Genomic DNA, 20,867 nt, shown 5'->3' with positions numbered 1-20,867 from the left:
AATTATAAAAAGTCTATAATGTGTATGCTAGGTCAAAGAGATGTGTTTTTAGTCTAGCTTTGAACTGACAGAGTGTGTCTGCTTCCTGGACAATGTTAGGAAGACTGTTCCAAAGTTTTGGTGCTAAATAGGAAAAGGATCTACCGCCAGCAGTCGATTTTGATATTCTAGGTATTATCAACTGGACGGAATTTAGAGATTGCAATAGATGTGAAGGACTATAATGCGTTAAGAGCTCGCTCAAGTACTGCGGAGCTAAACCATTTAGTGCTTTGTAAGTAATCAGCAATATTTGACTATATTTGACTATAGCGTCTCACCGTCAACCAATTGCCCTGGTGCACGGGCAATACTTCAGCCAGAACCGAACAGTGTACAGAGTTCACTAAGCTAGTTGCATCCAAAGCAGTATCTAAAGCCCTTGCACTCTTACAATTAACCTCGATTAAAGTTTGGATGCGTGTCTCTAGTTCTGAGATCTTCTCCGCCAGCCTGACTATCTCCCTGCATTTATCACATGTAAAACCTGTGCTGGCAGAGAAGGCTATGCTATACATGTTACATGAGGTGCAGGTGACAATAAGAGGAGAAGATGACATGACTCCGTGTTTGTTTGTTTCTTTGTTTGTTCAGTTGGGCTCTATTCAGTTGGACTCTGGATGACGATCATCAGGAATTCTTTATCTGGAGGAAAATGGGGAAAAGGTGAGAGCTACAGGATATGAGCGTTAACAGCCTGATAAGATAAGTAAGACGGGCTGATAATTCGCTGACCCACCTGGCACCACCATGATCTCGTGTTTCTCGGTCCTGATGCACAGAAACGTCAGGTCGTTCTGGGGGTCGATGTCTCTGATCGTGCTCCTGGTTTTCATAGTCAGCTGATGCAGCAGTCCCACATACTGCACCGTCGTCGAGTTGTCCAGTGTCGTTCTGATGGGAATGCCTGAAAATGACCAGGTTAAAATCAATGGAACTACGGCTTCTAGAAAACAAACTAGTTTTACACTTATATCATTTATCATAAAAAAGCAGCTTAATTCTATTAAATCCTCATGCAAAATCAGTTTCTTCATTACTATTGTTGATTATTTAGTATAACTCTATCATATTATATTTTATTATATTATATCCATTCTCTATACCAGATTATCCTATGTAGTTTTGTAAAATATGATATTATATTATAAATATTAGAGATGCACCGATTACAATTTTCTGGGCCGATTCCGATTTCCGATTTTTCATTAAGTTTGACCTGCCGATACCGATTTTAGCCGATTCCGATTTCATTTTTTCTAACCACTTTACAGCACACACAAATATTTATTTTATATCTTTTCTGTAATAGAACATTTTACAATTTGCATAGTTCACACACATCTAAAGTGCAGTGTTATGGAAGAACCATTTCCTTTTCACATTCAATATCCAATATTTTTTTATATATGTATTTAACAAACTAAACGTCTGTATGAAAACAGGGAATGGCAATAAAATAATATATAAATAAAAAATAAAATAATATAGCCTTGCAGTATAAAGATATTTCTCAAAGCACACACACACAGGCCTATTGCAATCACTTGTACAAACTGAATAATAAAACAAGTTTAAATGGGTACATTTTCTATAAATATTAGTCTTCGTTTTCTTTTCTGACATAGCCTACTCCAGTTCTTGTTAAAACACGCAAAGTCTAGCTATGCATTTTGGGCACTTTTTTGGTGAAACCCTATTTAGGCTATTTTGTCCATCAAAAGTGTGCTTTCCCTTTAATTGAGCGTGAGCAGTGCAGCAAATGGACTCGGCGCCGAAACACGCGCTTCACTGCTCGCGACGCTCCTGCTTGACGCTCACGCGCTGCTCTTGCTCCCGTTGTGAATGCACTCATTGATTAACATGCACGCCGAAAAAAAATACGCGCTTGCGGTCTGAACGGACGTAATTCACGAGGTTTTCTACATGTGTGTACCGTGTGCACGTGTGATGCTGATGTTGCGCGATGTTAATCATGCGGCGCCCGAGTGCATTTGACCGGCATAAAATCGGCATTTGTCAGACTGACCGGCCGGTCGCCGGTCACGGCCGATCACGTGAAAATCGGCCAATTCCGGTCACCAGCCGATCAATCGGTGCATATAACAGTTAATATAAGTACAGTAAAACCATGGTAAATTGTGATTAGGCCTAACGTTACCTTCTGCGTTAACGACTATTGAGCCAATAACACCATTATAGCCTTGAATCCTCTTTAAAGTGTCTTCTACTTCAGCCTTCAGAGATGAACAAAACAGTTAACGTTAGCCAGATTAATACACGAGACATAAATATAATTTGTATGAATAATTGAACAAAAATATAGATCAAATAAAGTAGTTTACCATATCGCAGCACAGGTGAGTCTTCCGTTTGTAAACCAATGTCAATGTCAATGTTTATGTTTGTGTTCCTCGTTGCTACGGAAACAGAAGTAAAGTTGAAACATGATCAACATGAAGAACTATAACACGTCTTCAAGAATAAACTTTTTTTATTCCGTTATTAAATTGTTTCTGTTAATGTTGCTGACTCACTCGGCAGGCAGAAATGATATAAGCAGGCTGTTAAAACTGGTGTGTACAGTTGTGTTACTTTTCTCAGCGCTGATGAGTCATCATGAGTTAGTTGATGACGATAGACCAATTACAGTCGTTTGTGGTGGCAGGATATTTTAATCAATGTGCAGTAATCACTTCAGTAATTATTTAAACGGCAATGTGTTTTATATTATAACAACACATTTTGACAAACAAACTTATCCAGTGAAAGTAAAATAAATAATAAATAAAAATTCATGAATACCCTGAAAAACATAAGTCGTGTTTTTGTTTTGTTTTTTTAAATCTTTTATTTAGCCGACAGCGCCCCCTAACAGGATAATAATTTTACAGTATTTTTAATCTCATCAATTTTATTTCGCTATGACCGAATAACACACAAAAACAACGAATGCGTTTTAACAATTTAAAACTGATATCTACATTGTTATAACCTGTTAACTGCTTTAGTGTTTACTTTTTTTTATAACTTAGTTGAAATCCAATCGTCTGATTTCTGAAGGATCAAGTGACACTGAAGACTGGAGTAACGATGCTGAATATTCAGCTTTACATCAAAGGAACATATTACATTTTAAAGTATATTCAAATATTAAATTGTAATAATATTTCACAATATTACAGTTTTTTCTGTATTTTTGATCAAATAAATGCAGGCTTGATGAGGATAAGAGACTTCTTTCAAAAACATAAAAAATAATTATGTTTCCAAACTTTTGACCGGTACCACATACATACATACGATACGGTACACACTATACTAGTTATAATCTTGATTTCCTCCCCAATGTTTACATTTCTGCTAATCACAGTTGCGCACATTTGACCAGCAGATGTCGCTAGGACGCGGTTTTTCGAAACAAAATATATCACTAGAAAAATATTATTTCTTTTTAATATATATATTTTTGTCATTGCTTTTAAACCTAGCTTTAAATATTTTAAATATATATATATGTTTAATGTAAATATTCTTGCTAACCTTCTGTAACCAATGACGTCAACAGTGCAAGGCGTCACGTGAAGACGCCCAGGCACGTGCACGCGCACGCACGCCCCGGAGGAGCTCTGCAGAACAGGTGACTGACTGACAGCAGTGGTTGTGCGGTGATGATGACGTAATGTTGCTACAGATGGCGGTGTGTGCCAGGCTCTGTGGAGTGGGTCAGTCGCGGCGGTGCCGGAGGCGCCAGAGGCACAGCCAGGATCAGAACAGCGACTCCGAGGTGGACATGGACGAGGAGGAGGAAGAGGAGAGGGTCGTGGGCAAAATGAAAGACGAGCCCAATGGCAGCAGCAGCAGCTGTCAGAATAGGCGCGGCGCGGGGCCTAGCGCAGCCGGGGGACTCTGCGGTTCTGCGGGCTCTGCTGGGCCTCCACACCCGCAGTCACTGCTGGATCTTCCGCCGGAGCTTCTGGTGCAGATCTTCTCTTCTCTGCCCGGCACTGCGCTGCCCAACCTGGCGCTGGTGTGCAAGAAAATCAGGCAGATTCTGAACACGGAAACAATCTGGAGGAGAAGATGCACAGAGGGTAATGATGTGGAAAACCATTTGGGTTTTATAGTGTGGCTTTCTTCTTTACAGTCGACATGAAGTGGCACCGACTCATAAACACACACACACACACACACACACACACACACACACACCCGTGTATATTATGACACCGACTCATAAACACACACACACACACATACATATAGATTATGACACCGACTCAAACACACACACACAAACACAAACACACATGTATGTGTAAATGAGTCTGTGCCATGACGGTCATTGTTTCGCCTGGATTTATAATTTTATTCAAAACTACATTAAAAATGTAATTCTAACAGATAATGACTTGAATAGACATCTATGAGCATGTTGTTGTTTTTTTTCCAATCAAAACATTAATTTGGATTTTTTTTTTTGTGGGACCTAAAGTCAGAAATGTTTTGGTGGTGTAATCAACCAGAAATTGTCAAATTTGCTAAGTGAGACATGATCCTGGATCAACATATTTTGTTGATACTTGAACAACACTCATATTTGTATGTGATTGTGTGTAGGTGTGTGTATAAAACCTGACAATCCTGAAAAAATAGATGTTGTAAGGAGTTTTTCATAATATTTTATTATTATTATTTTTAATTAAATTATTAAAAAAAAATTATTATTTCTTATTTGTAATTATTTATTATTTATACAATATTTGAAAATCATTTTCCTTTCATTTCATATGATCAGAAAACCATATAACAGAAACAGAAATTACCTTTTTTGAACCTTGTGACTAAAACGTCATATTTTGTCCGTCTCGCATAATGATTGAGTTGTGTACACTCGCATGTAATCAGTTATAGAGTGATTCAAATACATTTTTTTTAAAGAAAATCTTATATATATGTTTTTTTGTTTTTGTTGTTTTTAAGTATGACACCAACATTAATACAAATATTAAACCATTTTGAGCCCGATTCAGACCCTGACAGTGTCATCGAACAAGAGGATTGTGCTGAACGGATTTCAAGCACTGACTTTACAAGCACGGATTTCACAGGACGTTTAATGTTCAGGAACAGTGTTAAAAATACATTTTAACCTGTTAAGTTTGTCAGCCTTAGGAGAAAGTTTTCTCGAGGTGTAAAAAACAGAGATGACAACTCTTCCTCTTCTCTAAAGCAGTCTGTTTATGTTCAAACAGCAACATTACACACTAACTAAAGTTAAAAAAAGTGAAATCATAATCAAGGACCCCTTTAAAAGGCTGTCTAGATAGGCTACTTCTTGAGATATTTCATATGCACACATAGTAAAAATTCATATATTTTAGTTTAGTATGTTTGCCTGTCAGTGTGTTGCTATGGAATGAAATGCATGATGTACACACTGGACTGGTGCATAAGTCAAGCGATTGGCCAAAACTGTTGGTGGGAAAGTCCTGATAAAATATTCAGGGTCTGGATTCACAGACATGGCTTAGATTAAGCCAGGATTAGGCTTTAGTTCAATTAGGACATTTAAATAGCTTTTATAAATGTGCCTTAGAAAAAGAAAAACAGGTGTGCGTCTTGAAACAAAACAATAGCACATATTTTAAGATGTGTCAGTGCAAGTTGCTTCCAGCTCAAACATGCCTCTTAGTCTGGGACTCAAGCCTTGTCTTTGTGCTGATAAGCGAACCTGTGAGGGTGTCACTTGTCTTATCTCAGTTCTTACAGTTCTTACACAACCATCTGTTTAACGGGCCCTAACACCACTGCAATAATAGAATAAATTCGAATAGAGTACAGTGGGACAGAATACTGTAAACTTGTGTATTATGTTGATCATCAGCTTAAAAGTTTGTACAGGAACTATGTGCATTCAATTTTATTCTGAAATGTAAGATACTAAATAGACCAGTAAGTTAGTTGACATGTTTTTGGTCTAGATTATTGTTTTATTTGTTTTTCCTCTTCTTTCAGAATTTGGGATGAGGGATGACCTGCGGAAGATGGAGACTGTGGGTATGTCGAGCCGAGATCTGTATGTGAAACGTAAGTAAATATACTGTAACCACAAAAGCCTCCTATTTTGCCAGTCCCAATGAATTTTAGGTAATTAAAGAATAATTCACCCAAAAATGAAAATTCTGTCAACATTTACTCACCCTCATGTCGTTCCAAACCCGTAAGACTTTCGTTCATCTTCGAATTTCAAAAAGAGATCGTAAAACTAATCCATATGATTTGAGTGGTTTAGTCCAAATTTTCTGAAGAGACTCGATCGCTTTATATGATGAAAAGATTTCATTTAGGCTTTTATTCACATATAAATATTCATTAACGCACACATCAGTTGTGATAAACGGAAACTCAAGCATGTTCGCTTGACGTGTGAGAACCAATGAGGTTCATTCTCGTTTTACGCAGCACGTTTGAGCTTCTGCGAGAACCAATGAGGTTCATTCTCCTGTTACGCAGCACGTTTGAGCTTCTGCAAGAACCAATGAGGTTCATTCTCCTGTTACGCAGCACGTTTGAGCTTCTGCAAGAACCAATGAGGTTCATTCTCCTGTTACGCAGCACGTTTGAGCTTCTGCAAGAACCAATGAGGTTCATTCTCGTGTTACGCAGCTCGTTTGAGCTTCTGCGAGAACCACTGAGGTTCATTCTTGTGTTACGCAGCACGTTTGAGCTTCAGCAAGAACCAATGAGGTTCATTCTTGTGTTACGCAGCACGTTTGAGCTTCAGCAAGAACCAATGAGGTTCATTCTCCTATTACGCAGCACGTTTGAGCTTCAGCAAGAACCAATGAGGTTCATTCTCCTGTTACGCAGCACGTTTGAGCTTCTGCAAGAACCAATGAGGTTCATTCTCGTGTTACGCAGCACGTTTGAGCTTCTGCAAGAACCAATGAGGTTCATTCTCGTGTTACGCAGCACGTTTGAGCTTCTGCAAGAACCAATGAGGTTCATTCTCGTGTTACGCAGCTCGTTTGAGCTTCTGCAGAACCAATGAGGTTCATTCTTGTGTTACGCAGCACGTTTGAGCTTCAGCAAGAACCAATGAGGTTCATTCTCCTGTTACACAGCACGTTTGAGCTTCAGCAAGAACCAATGAGGTTCATTCTCCTGTTACGCAGCACGTTTGAGCTTCAGCAAGAACCAATGAGGTTCATTCTCGTGTTACGCAGCACGTTTGAGCTTCTGCAGAACCAATGAGGTTCATTCTCGTGTTACGCAGCACGTTTGAGCTTCTGCAGAACCAATGAGGTTCATTCTCGTGTTACGCAGCACGTTTGAGCTTCTGCAGAACCAATGAGGTTCATTCTCCTGTTACGCAGCACGTTTGAGCTTCAGCAAGAACCAATGAGGTTCATTCTTGTGTTACGCAGCACGTTTGAGCTTCTGCAAGAACCAATGAGGTTCATTCTCGTGTTACGCAGCACGTTTGAGCTTCTGCAAGAACCAATGAGGTTCATTCTCGTGTTACGCAGCACGTTTGAGCTTCAGCAAGAACCAATGAGGTTCATTCTCGTGTTACGCAGCACGTTTGAGCTTCGGCAAGAACCAATGAAGTTCATTCTCGTGTTACGCAGCACGTTTGAGCTTCTTCAAGAACCAATGAGGTTCATTCTCCTATTACGCAGCACGTTTGAGCTTCTGCAGAACCAATGAGGTTCATTCTCGTGTTACGCAGCACGTTTGAGCTTCTGCAAGAACCAATGAGGTTCATTCTCGTGTTACGCAGCACGTTTGAGCTTCTGCAAGAACCAATGAGGTTCATTCTCGTGTTATGCAGCACGTTTGAGCTTCTGCAAGAACCAATGAGGTTCATTCTCCTGTTACGCAGCACGTTTGAGCTTCAGCAAGAACCAATGAGGTTCATTCTCCTGTTACGCAGCACGTTTGAGCTTCAGCAAGAACCAATGAGGTTCATTCTTGTGTTACGCAGCACGTTTGAGCTTCAGCAAGAACCAATGAGGTTCATTCTCGTGTTACGCAGCACGTTTGAGCTTCTGCAAGAACCAATGAGGTTCATTCTCGTGTTACGCAGCACGTTTGAGCTTCAGCAAGAGTTTTGTTTTTGCGCGTCAAGCAGGATCAGTTGAGCTTCTGTGTATGTTCGCTGATCAATGTTTAAATGTGAATAAAACCCTAAATCTGTTCATATAAAGCGATCGTGTCTCTATAGAAAATGTGGACAAAACCGCTCAATTCATATTGATTAGTTAGTTTTACGATCGCGTTATGAACTTTTTGAAGCGTGAAAGTGGTAGTTGTGTAGCTGTCAATGGAGGGACAGAAATATCACGGATTTCATTAAAAATATCTTAATTTTTGTTCTGAAGATAAACAAAAATTTTACAGGTTTGGAATGACATGAGGCCGAGTACATTTTCATTTTTGGGTGAATAAATCTTTAAATACACAAGTTTGGGGTCAGTAAGATTTTTTTTTTTTTTTTTTGGAGAAAGTAAATATTTTTATTCAGCAAAAGTGACAAAAGTGACAGCGAAAGATTTCAATTTCAAATAAATAATGCTGTTCTTTTGAACTTTCTATTAATCAAAGAATCCTGAAAAAAAAATCTATCACTTTTCCACAAAAATATTAAGTAGCACAACTGTTTTAAACATTAATAATAATAGCAATATTTTGAATAAGATTTCATTTTTATTCATTTTATATTTTCTGTTTTTCATGTTTTAGTATGGTTTAAATTTGAGTAATTTTGTTATGTGCTTTTGTCATTTTCTTTAACAGATGGACAGTCTGTTGTGATTTTCGTCTATATAGCTTTCATTTAGTCTTATTTCAGTTTTATTAATTTTAGTACTTCAACGTATTTTATTACAGTTCGTAGCCAAAGAAACATTTCTACATTTTGTTTCAAGTTTTTTTTAGTTTAAGATTCTGAAATCCTGATTCCTGACAAATCCCTGCAGACTGCAGCATCTAGAGCCTAATGTCTTTCTAAATGCCATGTAGACTTTTCAACAAAAAACAGATCTGTTAATGTAATGTTGTTGCTCCATCTCATTCCATGCCATTTGTCATGTCATTTTTCTCAATGCATTTTACGTTTACTTTAGTTCACAAAAGACAGATTTATGGTCAGTTAAACCAACTTTGTTTGGGTGGTTTGTTTAACTTTAGTAACTATGTTGGTTTAAACCAAAAATATTTCAGCAGGTGAAAACATGCAAGCTTAGTGCTTATAGGGAAAGATTCCTTAGTTTGACGTTTGTATATAATTCAGTTGATTTAAAATTGTAAACATGCCAGGTGTATTAAAATATAATAAATCATATCCCCCAAGATGGCAGACGAAGGTACTAAAGAACTCTCATCACTCTCTTGGCCGTATAAACGTGTCATTCTCACACTGTCAGCTATTGTCCTCCTTTGCCTCTCCTCTCTTCCTGTGGCGCACTCACCTGCGTACCTCTCCAGGTGTGAACCCGCAGGTGAAGTCGGGACGCTTTATGAAGCTCCTCCCTGATTATGAGCATATGGACTATCGGGACGTGTACACACACTGTATGTACTGTTCGTGTGAGAAGGCTTTGTGGTGGGGGATCCAAATCACTGCCTGTGAAGGTGCTGGTTGAAGATGCTCTTTGCTAATGATGTTTTGTTCCAGGTTCATTGCAAGTTAAACTGTCGGAACATGCTATCCATCAACAAAATATAAAAATAATTAAAGTGCCCCTATTATGTTCCTCTAAAGGTTCCTAATTTAGTTTTAAAGGTCTATAATAGGTTTAAATGCATCCAAAGTCAAATTTCTTTTTAATTTTTTCATAACATATATTGCAGCATCACCTCTTTTTTCTCTTATCTGTTCTGATTGGTCAGATGACCCAGACTATTGTGAGTAGTATGTTTTAATTTAGTTTTTCGTACATATTAAATGAGATTTAAGGGTGGGTGAAAGCAGATGTTGTTCGCGGGCAGCCAATGAAGACCACAGGCTAGCATTATGCAAATTTGTTACAAACCTACACAGGTTTGTGCAGGACTGGAATTACTGAAGACTCGTTTCGGGCAGTTCAGAATCGTAATTTTAGCACTTCAACTTAAAAATATTATTTTAAGTTAGTTGCCAAGGCAACATTTTGAATTAAGGACAGTATTTCAATAACCAAAAACAATTTTTAATAGTTTTAGTTGTAGTTATTCAACAGTGTGTCACAGATTCTTAACTTATTTTGAACATGGAACATTCCTTTAAGGCTGAATCCCAGTTTGCATAGTTCTACTGCGCACTAAAAGTGTTTACTTTACTGGTGATGGGAAAGTGCATACTTTTAAGTGTGTAGTCACCGCTATCAGGACCGATTGTGACTTATTACCATCATACATGTTGTAACCTTGTTACATTATTCATTCATCTATTCAAATTCATTGCATTAAGACACATTATTAATTTTTATATGTATTTAAGTTCTGTTTTAGCATTACATCTCCTGCCATTTTTTTTTTTAAGTTTTCTGTAGCACAATGGTTAATATTAGCTACAAGCATATATTATTCCACTGGAAATAATACTTCCTGTATCTTTGGCTATTTTTTGCAATGCACCAATTTGGAACGCACTAATGCTAATTTCACAGATTATTTAGTATGGATAGTATGCATATTGGGACACAGCCTTGTTTGGGACAAATTGATCTGATAGCAGCACAAGGGCAGCTTCTGCTGAGCGCCTTTGCATGTGTGTGTCCTGCATGCGTGTGTGATAGACACAGGATGGCAAAGGCTGCGCTAACATCAGCTGACTGTGTGAGATGCAGATGAATTAAAAGTGACCAAACATGGATAAGTTTTAGCCCTCTAACTCCAGGAATTTTTTATTTGGTTGCATGGCAAAAAAAGTTGCATATACTCACACACTCAACATGAATTCATGAGTTCATGCAGAAATGCCCTTGCGGTGATATCACCCCATCTAACGTTCTTCTGGGTTTGTTCTGTGTTGTATGCATATTTGTGACACACAAATGTCATGATTTGTATTTGTTTTCTAGTGTTACATCCCTATAGACACATCCTGGGTCTCTGGCAACCTGATATCGGCCCCTATGGAGGACTGCTGAATGTGGTGGTAAGACTAAGATCACAAACAAAAAAAGATTACAATTTGTAATTATACTTGCAGATAATATAATATTAATGAAATAAAGGCCACTTAAAGAGAGTAGACTTTCATGACTTTGTTTCTTAACACACTTAAGTACACTTTTAAAAAGTCGACTTGTCAGTCAAGTTAAAAGTTTTACTTTAAAATACTTTTTAAATCATTGTTTTATTGATCTACACTTTAACCATGGACAATACAACTATGAAATTATAAATAAAAATGTCCTTAAGTCCCAAATAAGTTGGTAAAAAAACACTCTAAATTTAATTTAAATTTAATACATTTTAATTGAATTGCAAATTAACATTGTCTAATTGTCTGAAAATATTACAATTATTTCACACTTAAGTATATTTTTTGAAAGTATATTATTTCTATAAAAAGTACTTAAAAAAAGTATGCATAAGTGTACTACCTTTTACAAGGGACTGTCGGACAAATTACACTAATTTATTACCCTACGTTTCATTCTCGCCACATTTGTTTTGGTCTGTGCATTTCATACTTGCCCCGTTGAGGCTGCTTTGGTCCATTTCAGTCCAAAAATCATGTATGGATGCATATTTTGAAAATCCACTTGGAATAGGATAGTATTTTTAATGTATGATTTGGGACATACTGCATAGTATATAGCACCCAATAGCTTGTCAAATATAAAACTGTAAATTGTATATCAATATATATATATGACCACACACATTAAATGTTCAAGTGACAAGTGTACCATATTTTAGATGTGTAACTCTTTCTTGCTTTGATCATTTTAGGTTGATGGTCTATTCATCATAGGCTGGATGTATTTACCACCCCATGATCCTCGTGTGGAGGACCCCATGCGTAGACGGCCCCTTTTCCGTATACATATGTGGGAGAAAAACAAAGCCACAGTAGAATGTATGTACGGACACAAGGGCCCTCATAAAGGAGACATTCAGGTAAAATGTACCATAATCAACCATAATGAACAAATCTTGCCACAGTTTTCACAAAACGTTGACCTTTTTTTCCAGACTGTGAAGAAAGATGAATTTTCCACCAAATGCAACCAGACCGATCACCATCGGATGCCTGGAGGAAGGCAAGAGGTACAGTAGGAAACTGGTGCTGGTCCGACAGATTTATTTTGACAGAAACCTGTCAAAATAAAAGTTTTATGTTTTAACACTTGAAAATGAAGAAATGAAGACATAGACATTAGTAGGGCTGGGTAAAAAATATAGATATTTTTTTTTTCAATTTAATCTATTCTCATTTTGAAGAACCGTTATAATTTTTTAAATCCTAAGAATCGATCTTATAGTCTACGCTGTTTTCAGTTGACGAATGAACAGAATTTTTTCTGGAGCACACGTGAACTGATATCTTCCGTTTTACTACTGCACAAAACAAAAATTAATGAACATCAGAAGGTATGTTTAAAGATCAAGTACAACTTACCAAAATCCGTATCATATCACGTGATCGCTCGATCAGTGTTTCAACCACGGAAAGACATCAATAAAACAGCTTGTAAACAATATAACGTAATGTTACCTCAGAAAATCAATGAATGTCCAAAAACTTGTTAGTCAGCTAAAAAAAATGCAGCATTTTGCTAAATATATGCACCAGATTGCATCAGACTGTGATCAAATGTTCACATTATGCTACCTTTTTTCTTGCCGGTGCATCCATTTCTGTTGCATATGAGAAGCATCAAACGGCAAACTAAACAAAAGTGAAAAGAAACCAGCGCAAGCTCAGAACTGGGACTTGCAGGCAGATCTCAATCATGCGACACTATTACTACACAGTGCTGGGAGATCCAGTGAAAAACCCTGTTAATAACATTGCAGCGAGATCCAGTGAGAAGCATTCAAATTCGGCACAGAATTCTATGTTATAAACAGATATCAGATCAAATAGCACTGACCTTGAAACCAGGAGAAACATTGTGCCATGAACGAACAAGTTATAGAAGGCTTTTCAATCCACAAATCACCATGGATTTAATGTAGCAATGCTAAATGTAACCCATGGTATTGTGGCTGAAAAGGTTTTTTTTTTTTTTTGTTTGTTTTTTTTTACACTTTTGAGAGTGAAATTCAAGCACTTTTCAAAGGGCTTTCAAGTGCTTCCCACTTTTTCAAGCACTTCGAAGCACAAAGTAAAGAAAGCAACACAAAGCAAGAAACATAAGGTAGTTTTGATTTATATGCTGTTTAATGTTGATGATCGCATTATTTTATATATGCATCATCTTACATATAAAATCACTCGTTTCTGCTTCTTCTTTTCCTGTGTTTTGATCTGGAGATACTGCACTCGTTCAGAAGATGTCACAGCGCCTCCTACCGTATAACAGTGAAAACACGGAAAGCCGTTAAATCTCGTCAATGGCAGGGAAGCGTTTACTCATAAAAGACGAGAACTCGTCAATGGAGGGGAAGAGTTCAAGTACCTTTATGATGAAAAATAATAAAATAATATTTTCTTTAAAAACTCTTGATTTCTTATTCTACAGTACGAGTTACAATACTCATATTTTTACAATAATAATCGGTTACACTTTATTTTAAGGTGACGGTTACATTGTACTTACTGAGTAATATTAATTAACTGCATGTAATTACTGTTATGGTTAAGGTTAGTTACTTGTAATTATGCATACTCTCCTTTATTTCTTCATATCACACAATATGTATGTAAATATGGCGTACCTCGTCCGTGTGCTTGTGCAGGAATTCAGAACGTGGTTGGAGGAGGAATGGGGTCGAACGCTGGAGGACATTTTCCACGAGCACATGCAGGAGTTGATCCTCATGAAGTTCATTTACACCAGCCAATACGAGCAAGTCTTCTTCATGACCTCTTCTCACCCCAAATTCTCTGTGTAGCAACTAACACATTCATCTCCCCAGTTACGTTTCCGGTCAGATGTGTTTCGTGTGTTTTAAATACATGTTTGTTGGTTTCAGTAATTGCCTGACATACCGGCGGATCTATCTGCCCCCGTGCCTCCCCTCAGACCTCCTGCAGCCGGGCCTCTTCAAAGGGACGTATGGCAGTCACGGCCTGGAGATCATCATGCTGAGCTTCCATGGCTCCAAGGCCAAAGCCACCAAACTTACTGTGAGTTTGATATCCAGAGGTTATAGCTGTCATGATGCCAGGCAATCATCAGAGGAGGAAATTGTATTTGTTGTTAATTTATTGTTGACTCTAAAGTAAAGTTTGAATTAGCACAAGCTGTTGACACACTAAGGCTGCGTCAGGCAATTACTGCACAACCGCTAAGAAAGTTTGTTCTATTTAGTATGAATGTGTGTTGGACGAATGTTATCTGGACGTACTATATTTGGCGTGCTGTCACTCTCATGTGACATACCAGCGTCAGTTATGCCGCTTCACCTTTCATTTATAAAACCCTCACCCTTTTTGCCTACTCTTTTATGAGGACTGTGAATTCAGACATACAGTGGTGTGAAAAAGTGTTTGCCCCCTTAGTAAATATGATCAAATATGGCTGTAAAAAAAAAAATCTGCATTTTTAATCCTTTTGATATTTTATTTAAAAAATGTGCAAAAATCTAACCTTTCATTGAAGTAAAATAATTGAAAGTGGGGGGAAAATCACATTATGAAATAAATGTTTTTCTCTAAAACATGTTGGGAACAATTGTTTGCCCCCTTTTATTAAATACTTTTTGCAACCTCTTTTTTTCCAAGATAACAGTTTCCATATTGTCTCTAAACCAAATAATACATAATAAATGAATAAATAACATAAATATCATATTTTCCCCAAAGTGTCCAGCTCTAAAACTTTACAAAGGTTCAAGCTAAGTGTAGCGACAATTTACCATCTTGTCCCTTAGAGGTGTTTGTAGGGCTATCTGACGCGTGGTTCCAAACAAATACACTTCCAGTCCAATACTGTATTTATCTTCTTTATTTTGGCTCAGTTCTGATGCTCAAACACATTGTAATCAACAGTTAGCATGTCCTTACATGATTCATGATCCTCACGGTCAAAAATTGTTTGCTTCCCCATTACACCTGCCCTCTCTTACTATCTGATTACATATATACCCTAAACCCATACTCCACCCAGTGTTCTCCAGTGGAACTACAACAGACATTTAAAATAGAGCATAATGGCTCTTACACTAAGGTTCGAACAACGTCTACATTATGTCTTATTTTGCTTGTTGATCACCTCACTTGTTTGTTTTCTAGGGGGATCCCAATGTGCCAGCAGGTCAGCTGACGTTAGAAGTAGACCTGAACCGGCCGGTGCGTCTACCAGACCTGGAGACCCAGCGCAACATGGAAGAGCTGTCTCGTCTGGTGCGGGGGGTGCACGAGGAGGCCCAGGTCAGCTCACAGGGCCAGGACGCCCCAGCAGAGGCAGCAGAGGCTGCAGAGGGGGCAGAGGGCTCAGATTCAGCACCCCCTGCTGGAGCGGAGGGGGTCGAGCCGGGAGAACCTGAACCTCAGCCTTTTGTGCTGCCTCTGGGAGTCATGGCCCGTAATGAAGTGTACCCTCGCACCTGCAAGATGTGGTGAGTGCCGTATCGTGAGTAAGTAAGTAAAGATTTATTTATAAAGCACCTTTTAAAACAGTGTTTACAGAAGAGAAATACACGACTCAAAACATACATACACGTACAGAAATAAGATAGTTAAGTCACCTTCATTTATATGGCGCTTTTAACAATATAGACTGTTTCAAAGCAGCTTTACAGTGATAAAATATCGAAATAGTTCGTGGTACCCCTATCTAAATGGAAGAGTCAGAGAGCCTCTAATTTTATTAAATCAGGCATGCATCAATATATTAATTTACATTTTACATTTACAAGTTAATGTACATTTTTATTGTAATAATATTGATTTATTTATTATTCATTTTATTATCTAAAAATGTATATTACTTAGTATATTATTATATTCATTTTTAGATAATATTTAAATAATATTCTATTTAAATAATATTGATTCATTTATTCTTCATTTTATTATATTTATATATTGTAAATACTTATATTTGATAAAAAATAGGCAAATTAAACTACTTAAATCAATTTACAATTTTAATTTGTTAAAGTGAATAACTTTATATTTTTATTTTGTCTATACAATATTAAATATTATTTATGACAATTTATATTATTATAATATCTACTTCTATACCAATTTAAACAATTAAAATATATTTTAATTGTTAATGGATAATTATTATAGTCAATATAAAAATAATAGAAAATAGAAAAGAAAATGATTAAAAATGTATTAATTTAATTAAATTAAACATTTATATTACTTAGTATATTATTATATTAATTTTTAGATAATATATTATTATAATTTATATGTAATATTTGAATAATCTGTTAAACTGAATAATTCTATATTGTCATTGTATGAATATACAATAACAATATATATTATATTATATATTATGTTTATATGTTATATACAATATATTATTATATTATATATTTCTATACAGAAATGCTACCCAAAAAAAATGATAATAAATTAAACAATTTAAATAAATGTAAATTGTAAATAGTTAATTATTATATGAAATATAAAAATTATATAAAATATAAAAGAAAATTATTTTAGGTTTAATTAAATGAAAATATTATATTAATTAGTATATTATATTAAAGGGGTCATGAACTGGCTTTTTTAATTTTTTTATATTGATGTCTGAGGTTAACTTATGACGTTCGCTTGGTTTTTACATTCAAAAACATCAAAATGATAAAGTAATAGGCTATTTTCTACCCTGGTTTTGAGCCTAGCTCCTGAAACGCTCGGTTTTTATGGGCGTGCCGCATTGAAGACTTGGAAGTAAACGCCCACTGCTATGATTGGATAACAGTTTTGCATATTATAATGAGTTTCATGTAATGCGCGAATCGGTGGGCGGGGCTAAACAGGCAGTGTTGAAGTAGGCGTTGATCTTCTTCTGCGGAGGCGGTGTTTGATACCCTTTGATGTCATAGATCCCCACTTTGTCGTTCGCTGTGCCTGGTGTCAATAACAGCTTTTATTGGACTAACAAGGACGTTTTCAGTTCTGAAACTTACAGGATATTCTTATAGTATGATGACCTCTTATATGTCAAAAGCTCAAGGAAAATTTGATTTCTCAGTTCATCACCCCTTTAATTAATTTTTAGATAATTATATTAAGTAATATATTACATATAAAATTTTTGTTTTTTTATTAAAAACATTAATATAAAGTACACTTGAAATTGATTAAAATGTAATAAATATAATTAACTTTATAAATATAATTATTAAATTAATAATATTAATTAGTATGAATTAAATCGAGGCAATCATTTTAAATACTTTTGTTCAAATCTGGATTTTCTTTCCTTCCTTCAGTTTTTATGGAACAGGCTTGATCGCTGGCCACGGCTTCACGAGTCCGGAGCGCACGCCGGGTCTGTTCATCCTGTTCGACGGCGACCGCTTCGGCTTCATCTGGCTGGAGCTCAAGTCCTTCAGCCTGTACAGCCGGCTGAGCGACCAGCTGACCCACGCTCAGGCTCCCAGCATGCAGCGCTTCGAGGCCATGCTCCGCAACATGCAGTCGTGGACGTCCTGATAGCCAGCCTCACACTACTGTAGCCATCAGGCACACACTCTGGTATTACGCTCTCCGCCAGACACACACACACACACACACACTCCCGCTTGCATCCGCACAGCTGTATCCACAGCCACACGCCCATACAGTTGTATTATATTAGGCCTTTCTTATCAGCTTTTTAATTAAGTTATTTTTGTAACCTGGAAATGGCGACGAAGATGACGACAATGTGAAACTCACCCGTATACTCTGCTGAGCGTGCCTCTGATACCTTTATCAGACTCTAAATCCTGTGGTTCTGTGCTTTAGAAAAATACTTTAAGCGCTCGTCTTCAGTGTGGCGACATCTGCGGTTGCTTTTAATCGATTTTATCCAATTTACTTCTTCAGTTTTTCTTCATCCGTAACATCCACCTTGTATTTACAACTGCTTCCATTTTTTCGCCAACTTTCATTGAAAACGAATGACTTCCAGACGCTTTGTCAATGTTTTCACCCCATGTATGTATAGCATTCAAGAAAACAGCCAGAATCTCTTTACTTTATATTTATCACACGAGCGAGTAGCTGATTGGTTATCCGCCAAATTTTACGACCATGACGACTGTCTCATTTCCTCATGATAGTGATTCTGTTCATCTAGCTGTGCAGCTCTCTTCCAAGTGCTCTTCCCTACGCAGACGTTTATCAGAGGCAGAATTCCTCTGAATATACTTTTGTATTTGACTGCAGCATTACTAGCAATTGAAAATGGAAAAAAAGAAATCACTATAATGTAAAGTGAATATATATGTAAATGCATTGGAAATATTTAAACATTTATCAATATATTTCAGCTTTGTTTAAGGATGATTGTATATATATGATCGATGAACTAATTTAAGTATTATCGCCTGTGTTTACAAGTTGAGTGATCATTGTTTTAAGTGGAATATTCTCCTAGAATTGGCTGTTTACGTGGACTGATATCGTACAACTATTGATTTTATTCCAAATACGATGTAGTTTAAGCTGTTTGCATAACTATTTTAATCATATTTCAAAGCATTTGTGGAAACATGCCAATTTAATCAATCAAAATTGATCCTATGTACCTCAGTTTCTCAATTCCCAGTGGTTAACATCAAGTCCCGCCCCCTTTTTTCTTGTCCTGGTTCTTTGATTCACGAATTGATTTTTATTCTAAATATGTGATTTTAGCTGCTTAAGTTGGCTGCTAAGTATTCAAATTATATTACAAATGGATTTGTGGAAACATATCCTGATTCATATGTAAAAAATTGTCTTGTTTACTTAAATTTTTCAATTCCCGATGCATAAAATCATCTGACTAGGGTTACTAGGGTTCAAAGTTCAAAACTTTCCATGGGAATTAACAGGAATTAATAGAGGAGAACTGGAATTCTGCAAAATTGCAGGTTAGCCTATAGTTGAGAACTTCAAATTCAGTTGAATTTTTAACTTGCGCATTCCTAAATCTCAATCACATGCACACAGTTCATTCATTCACACTACCAGTGATTTTCTGGAATCTGTGTGTGCGTTCACACACATCCCATAAAGACACGTGACATCGCTGTGACGTGTAATGTCTCTGCCGCGTCTTAAGTTTGCTTATGATCTGCGATTTCTCTCTCAACCACGCTTGTGCATTTTTTTGCTGAATCGATCATAAATTAGTGCATCACGTACCGTTTAACTTGAGCCGTCATATTTTTTGTTCAATGAAAGAATAGAACTCACAAATAAATCCAAGTAAAAAATTTCATTTTTACATTTTTTATTAGTTTGCATGCTTATGACCATACAAAATGTTTGTATATGATACAGTTTTTAGGGGTGTAACGGTACACAAACGTGACGGTTCGGTACATACCTCGGTTTTTAAATCACATTTAATGTTAAGAAAACTTAACATAAAATTACTTTTTATCTTTTTTTTTAGTAAACTTTTTTTTTTTAAACAAATGTGTCTCTGTGTTTAAATAAATTAAATTATAATTAATTTTCTTACAACTAAAAAAAAAATGTATCTTAGCTAATGCTGTAAACTATATGGGCCCTTAATTACACATTACTATAATATTAAAGGTTGCAATTAACAACAGAGCACAAATTATTAAATTCAGTTGCTATTTATTTTTAGATATAATAATCAACGCTCAAATTTAAAAAACAAAAAACATGTAAATTGCACAAGGCAGGTTTTGCATTAACTTCTAAATCTAATTATAAAGTTAATTTTCTACTCCAAGTCATTTTTGAAATATAATCATTTACATAGTGGCTGTCATAACTTGTTTTCATGACAAATTTATTTAAACACACATTAAATAATCAAGACATTACTAACAGGTTAAGTAAATATAATGAATAGGCTAATATAGTGCGTATATGAAATGCTGTACGGTTCGGGACGAATACATGTACTGTCACACCCCTAGTTTGTATACATTACTGCAAAAGTCCAACTAATTCCCATTAAGTTTCCAACTTGGAACATCTCCAAAATTCTTCCCATGGAAAATTTCTGGAAATTTACAGTAAATTTGCAACCCTAATTCTGCCGCCATTTTTTATCCATTCAGTGTCCTGATTCACAGATTCACTAATTGAATACGAATGCCATGTTGACTTCAATTCAGAGTTTCCCTCCAAATTTAATGACAATTAAACAAAGCTCTGTGCCTAAATCTGTAATTTATACACTTGTGCTGTTCTTTAATTTCCTTATTTTTAAGTTTGTAATTATATTGAAAGTTAAAACATGTTGTCAATAAGTGTAATAATTTTATGTCTATTAAAACAGCTCCGTTAGCGAGTCAAGCGTCCGGTACGGGTGATGTTAATCTGGTAATATGGAGAAAAAAAATATTTATTTGGCAATATTGTCAATAGTTGGATTATTGTCGTCTATGTAAATTCGCCAGTTACAAAGTCTCGAAGCGCAAATTCATGACTAGTTTGCACCTCGTTGCATTCAAATTCAGGGAGGTTTGCAGCTTTAGCCTTCGTTTGTTCTCAATAAAATGGAGGAAAATCTTAAATG

At 36.3% G+C, this 20,867-nt stretch overlaps 2 protein-coding genes across 5 annotated transcripts; one reads left to right on the top strand and one right to left on the bottom strand.

The window, feature by feature from the left end:
• Positions 1–527: 527 nt before the first annotated feature.
• LOC311070317 (dynein light chain roadblock-type 2-like) lies at positions 528–4,251 on the bottom strand. The gene is made up of 5 exons (XM_084094101.1): positions 3,583–4,251; positions 2,385–2,459; positions 2,201–2,276; positions 779–946; positions 528–684 (listed from the first exon to the last, which is right to left on the bottom strand). The coding sequence occupies exons 2-5, from the start codon at positions 2,385–2,387 to the stop codon at positions 641–643; spliced, it is 291 nt and encodes a 96-aa protein (XP_083950227.1). The 5' UTR covers positions 2,388–2,459; positions 3,583–4,251; the 3' UTR covers positions 528–640.
• Positions 3,722–20,865, top strand: fbxo31 (F-box protein 31; the record flags this gene model as incomplete). Of its 4 annotated transcripts, none has more annotated exons than XM_084094096.1 (10): positions 3,722–4,133; positions 6,058–6,129; positions 9,532–9,618; positions 11,109–11,185; positions 11,989–12,156; positions 12,232–12,306; positions 13,942–14,051; positions 14,179–14,332; positions 15,440–15,765; positions 17,611–20,865. In XM_084094096.1, the coding sequence occupies 10 exons, from the start codon at positions 3,722–3,724 to the stop codon at positions 17,831–17,833; spliced, it is 1,704 nt and encodes a 567-aa protein (XP_083950222.1). In that variant the 3' UTR covers positions 17,834–20,865. The 4 variants fall into 4 exon arrangements, with proteins under 4 accessions (XP_083950222.1, XP_083950221.1, XP_083950224.1 ...); XM_084094095.1 differs by having other exon boundaries at positions 9,532–9,678; XM_084094098.1 differs by having other exon boundaries at positions 9,532–9,678; positions 15,440–15,787; positions 17,611–17,726.
• Between the last annotated feature and the right edge of the window lie 2 nt (positions 20,866–20,867).

The sequence above is a fragment of the Abramis brama genome (assembly GCF_963993115.1).
Source record: "Abramis brama genome assembly, chromosome: 20".
Lineage (NCBI taxonomy): Eukaryota > Metazoa > Chordata > Actinopteri > Cypriniformes > Leuciscidae > Abramis > Abramis brama.
Note: the sequence above shows the minus strand (reverse complement) of the source record. Positions and strands in the feature narration are given on the sequence as shown.

Excerpts from the sequence above, each read along its gene's own strand:
- LOC311070317 (XM_084094101.1), bottom strand. Across the intron at positions 947-2,200 it reads AATAGTCGTTAACGCAGAAG|GCATTCCCATCAGAACGACA; the intron begins GTAACGTTAGGC and ends GGTCATTTTCAG. Across the intron at positions 685-778 it reads CGAGATCATGGTGGTGCCAG|ATAAAGAATTCCTGATGATC; the intron begins GTGGGTCAGCGA and ends ATTTTCCTCCAG.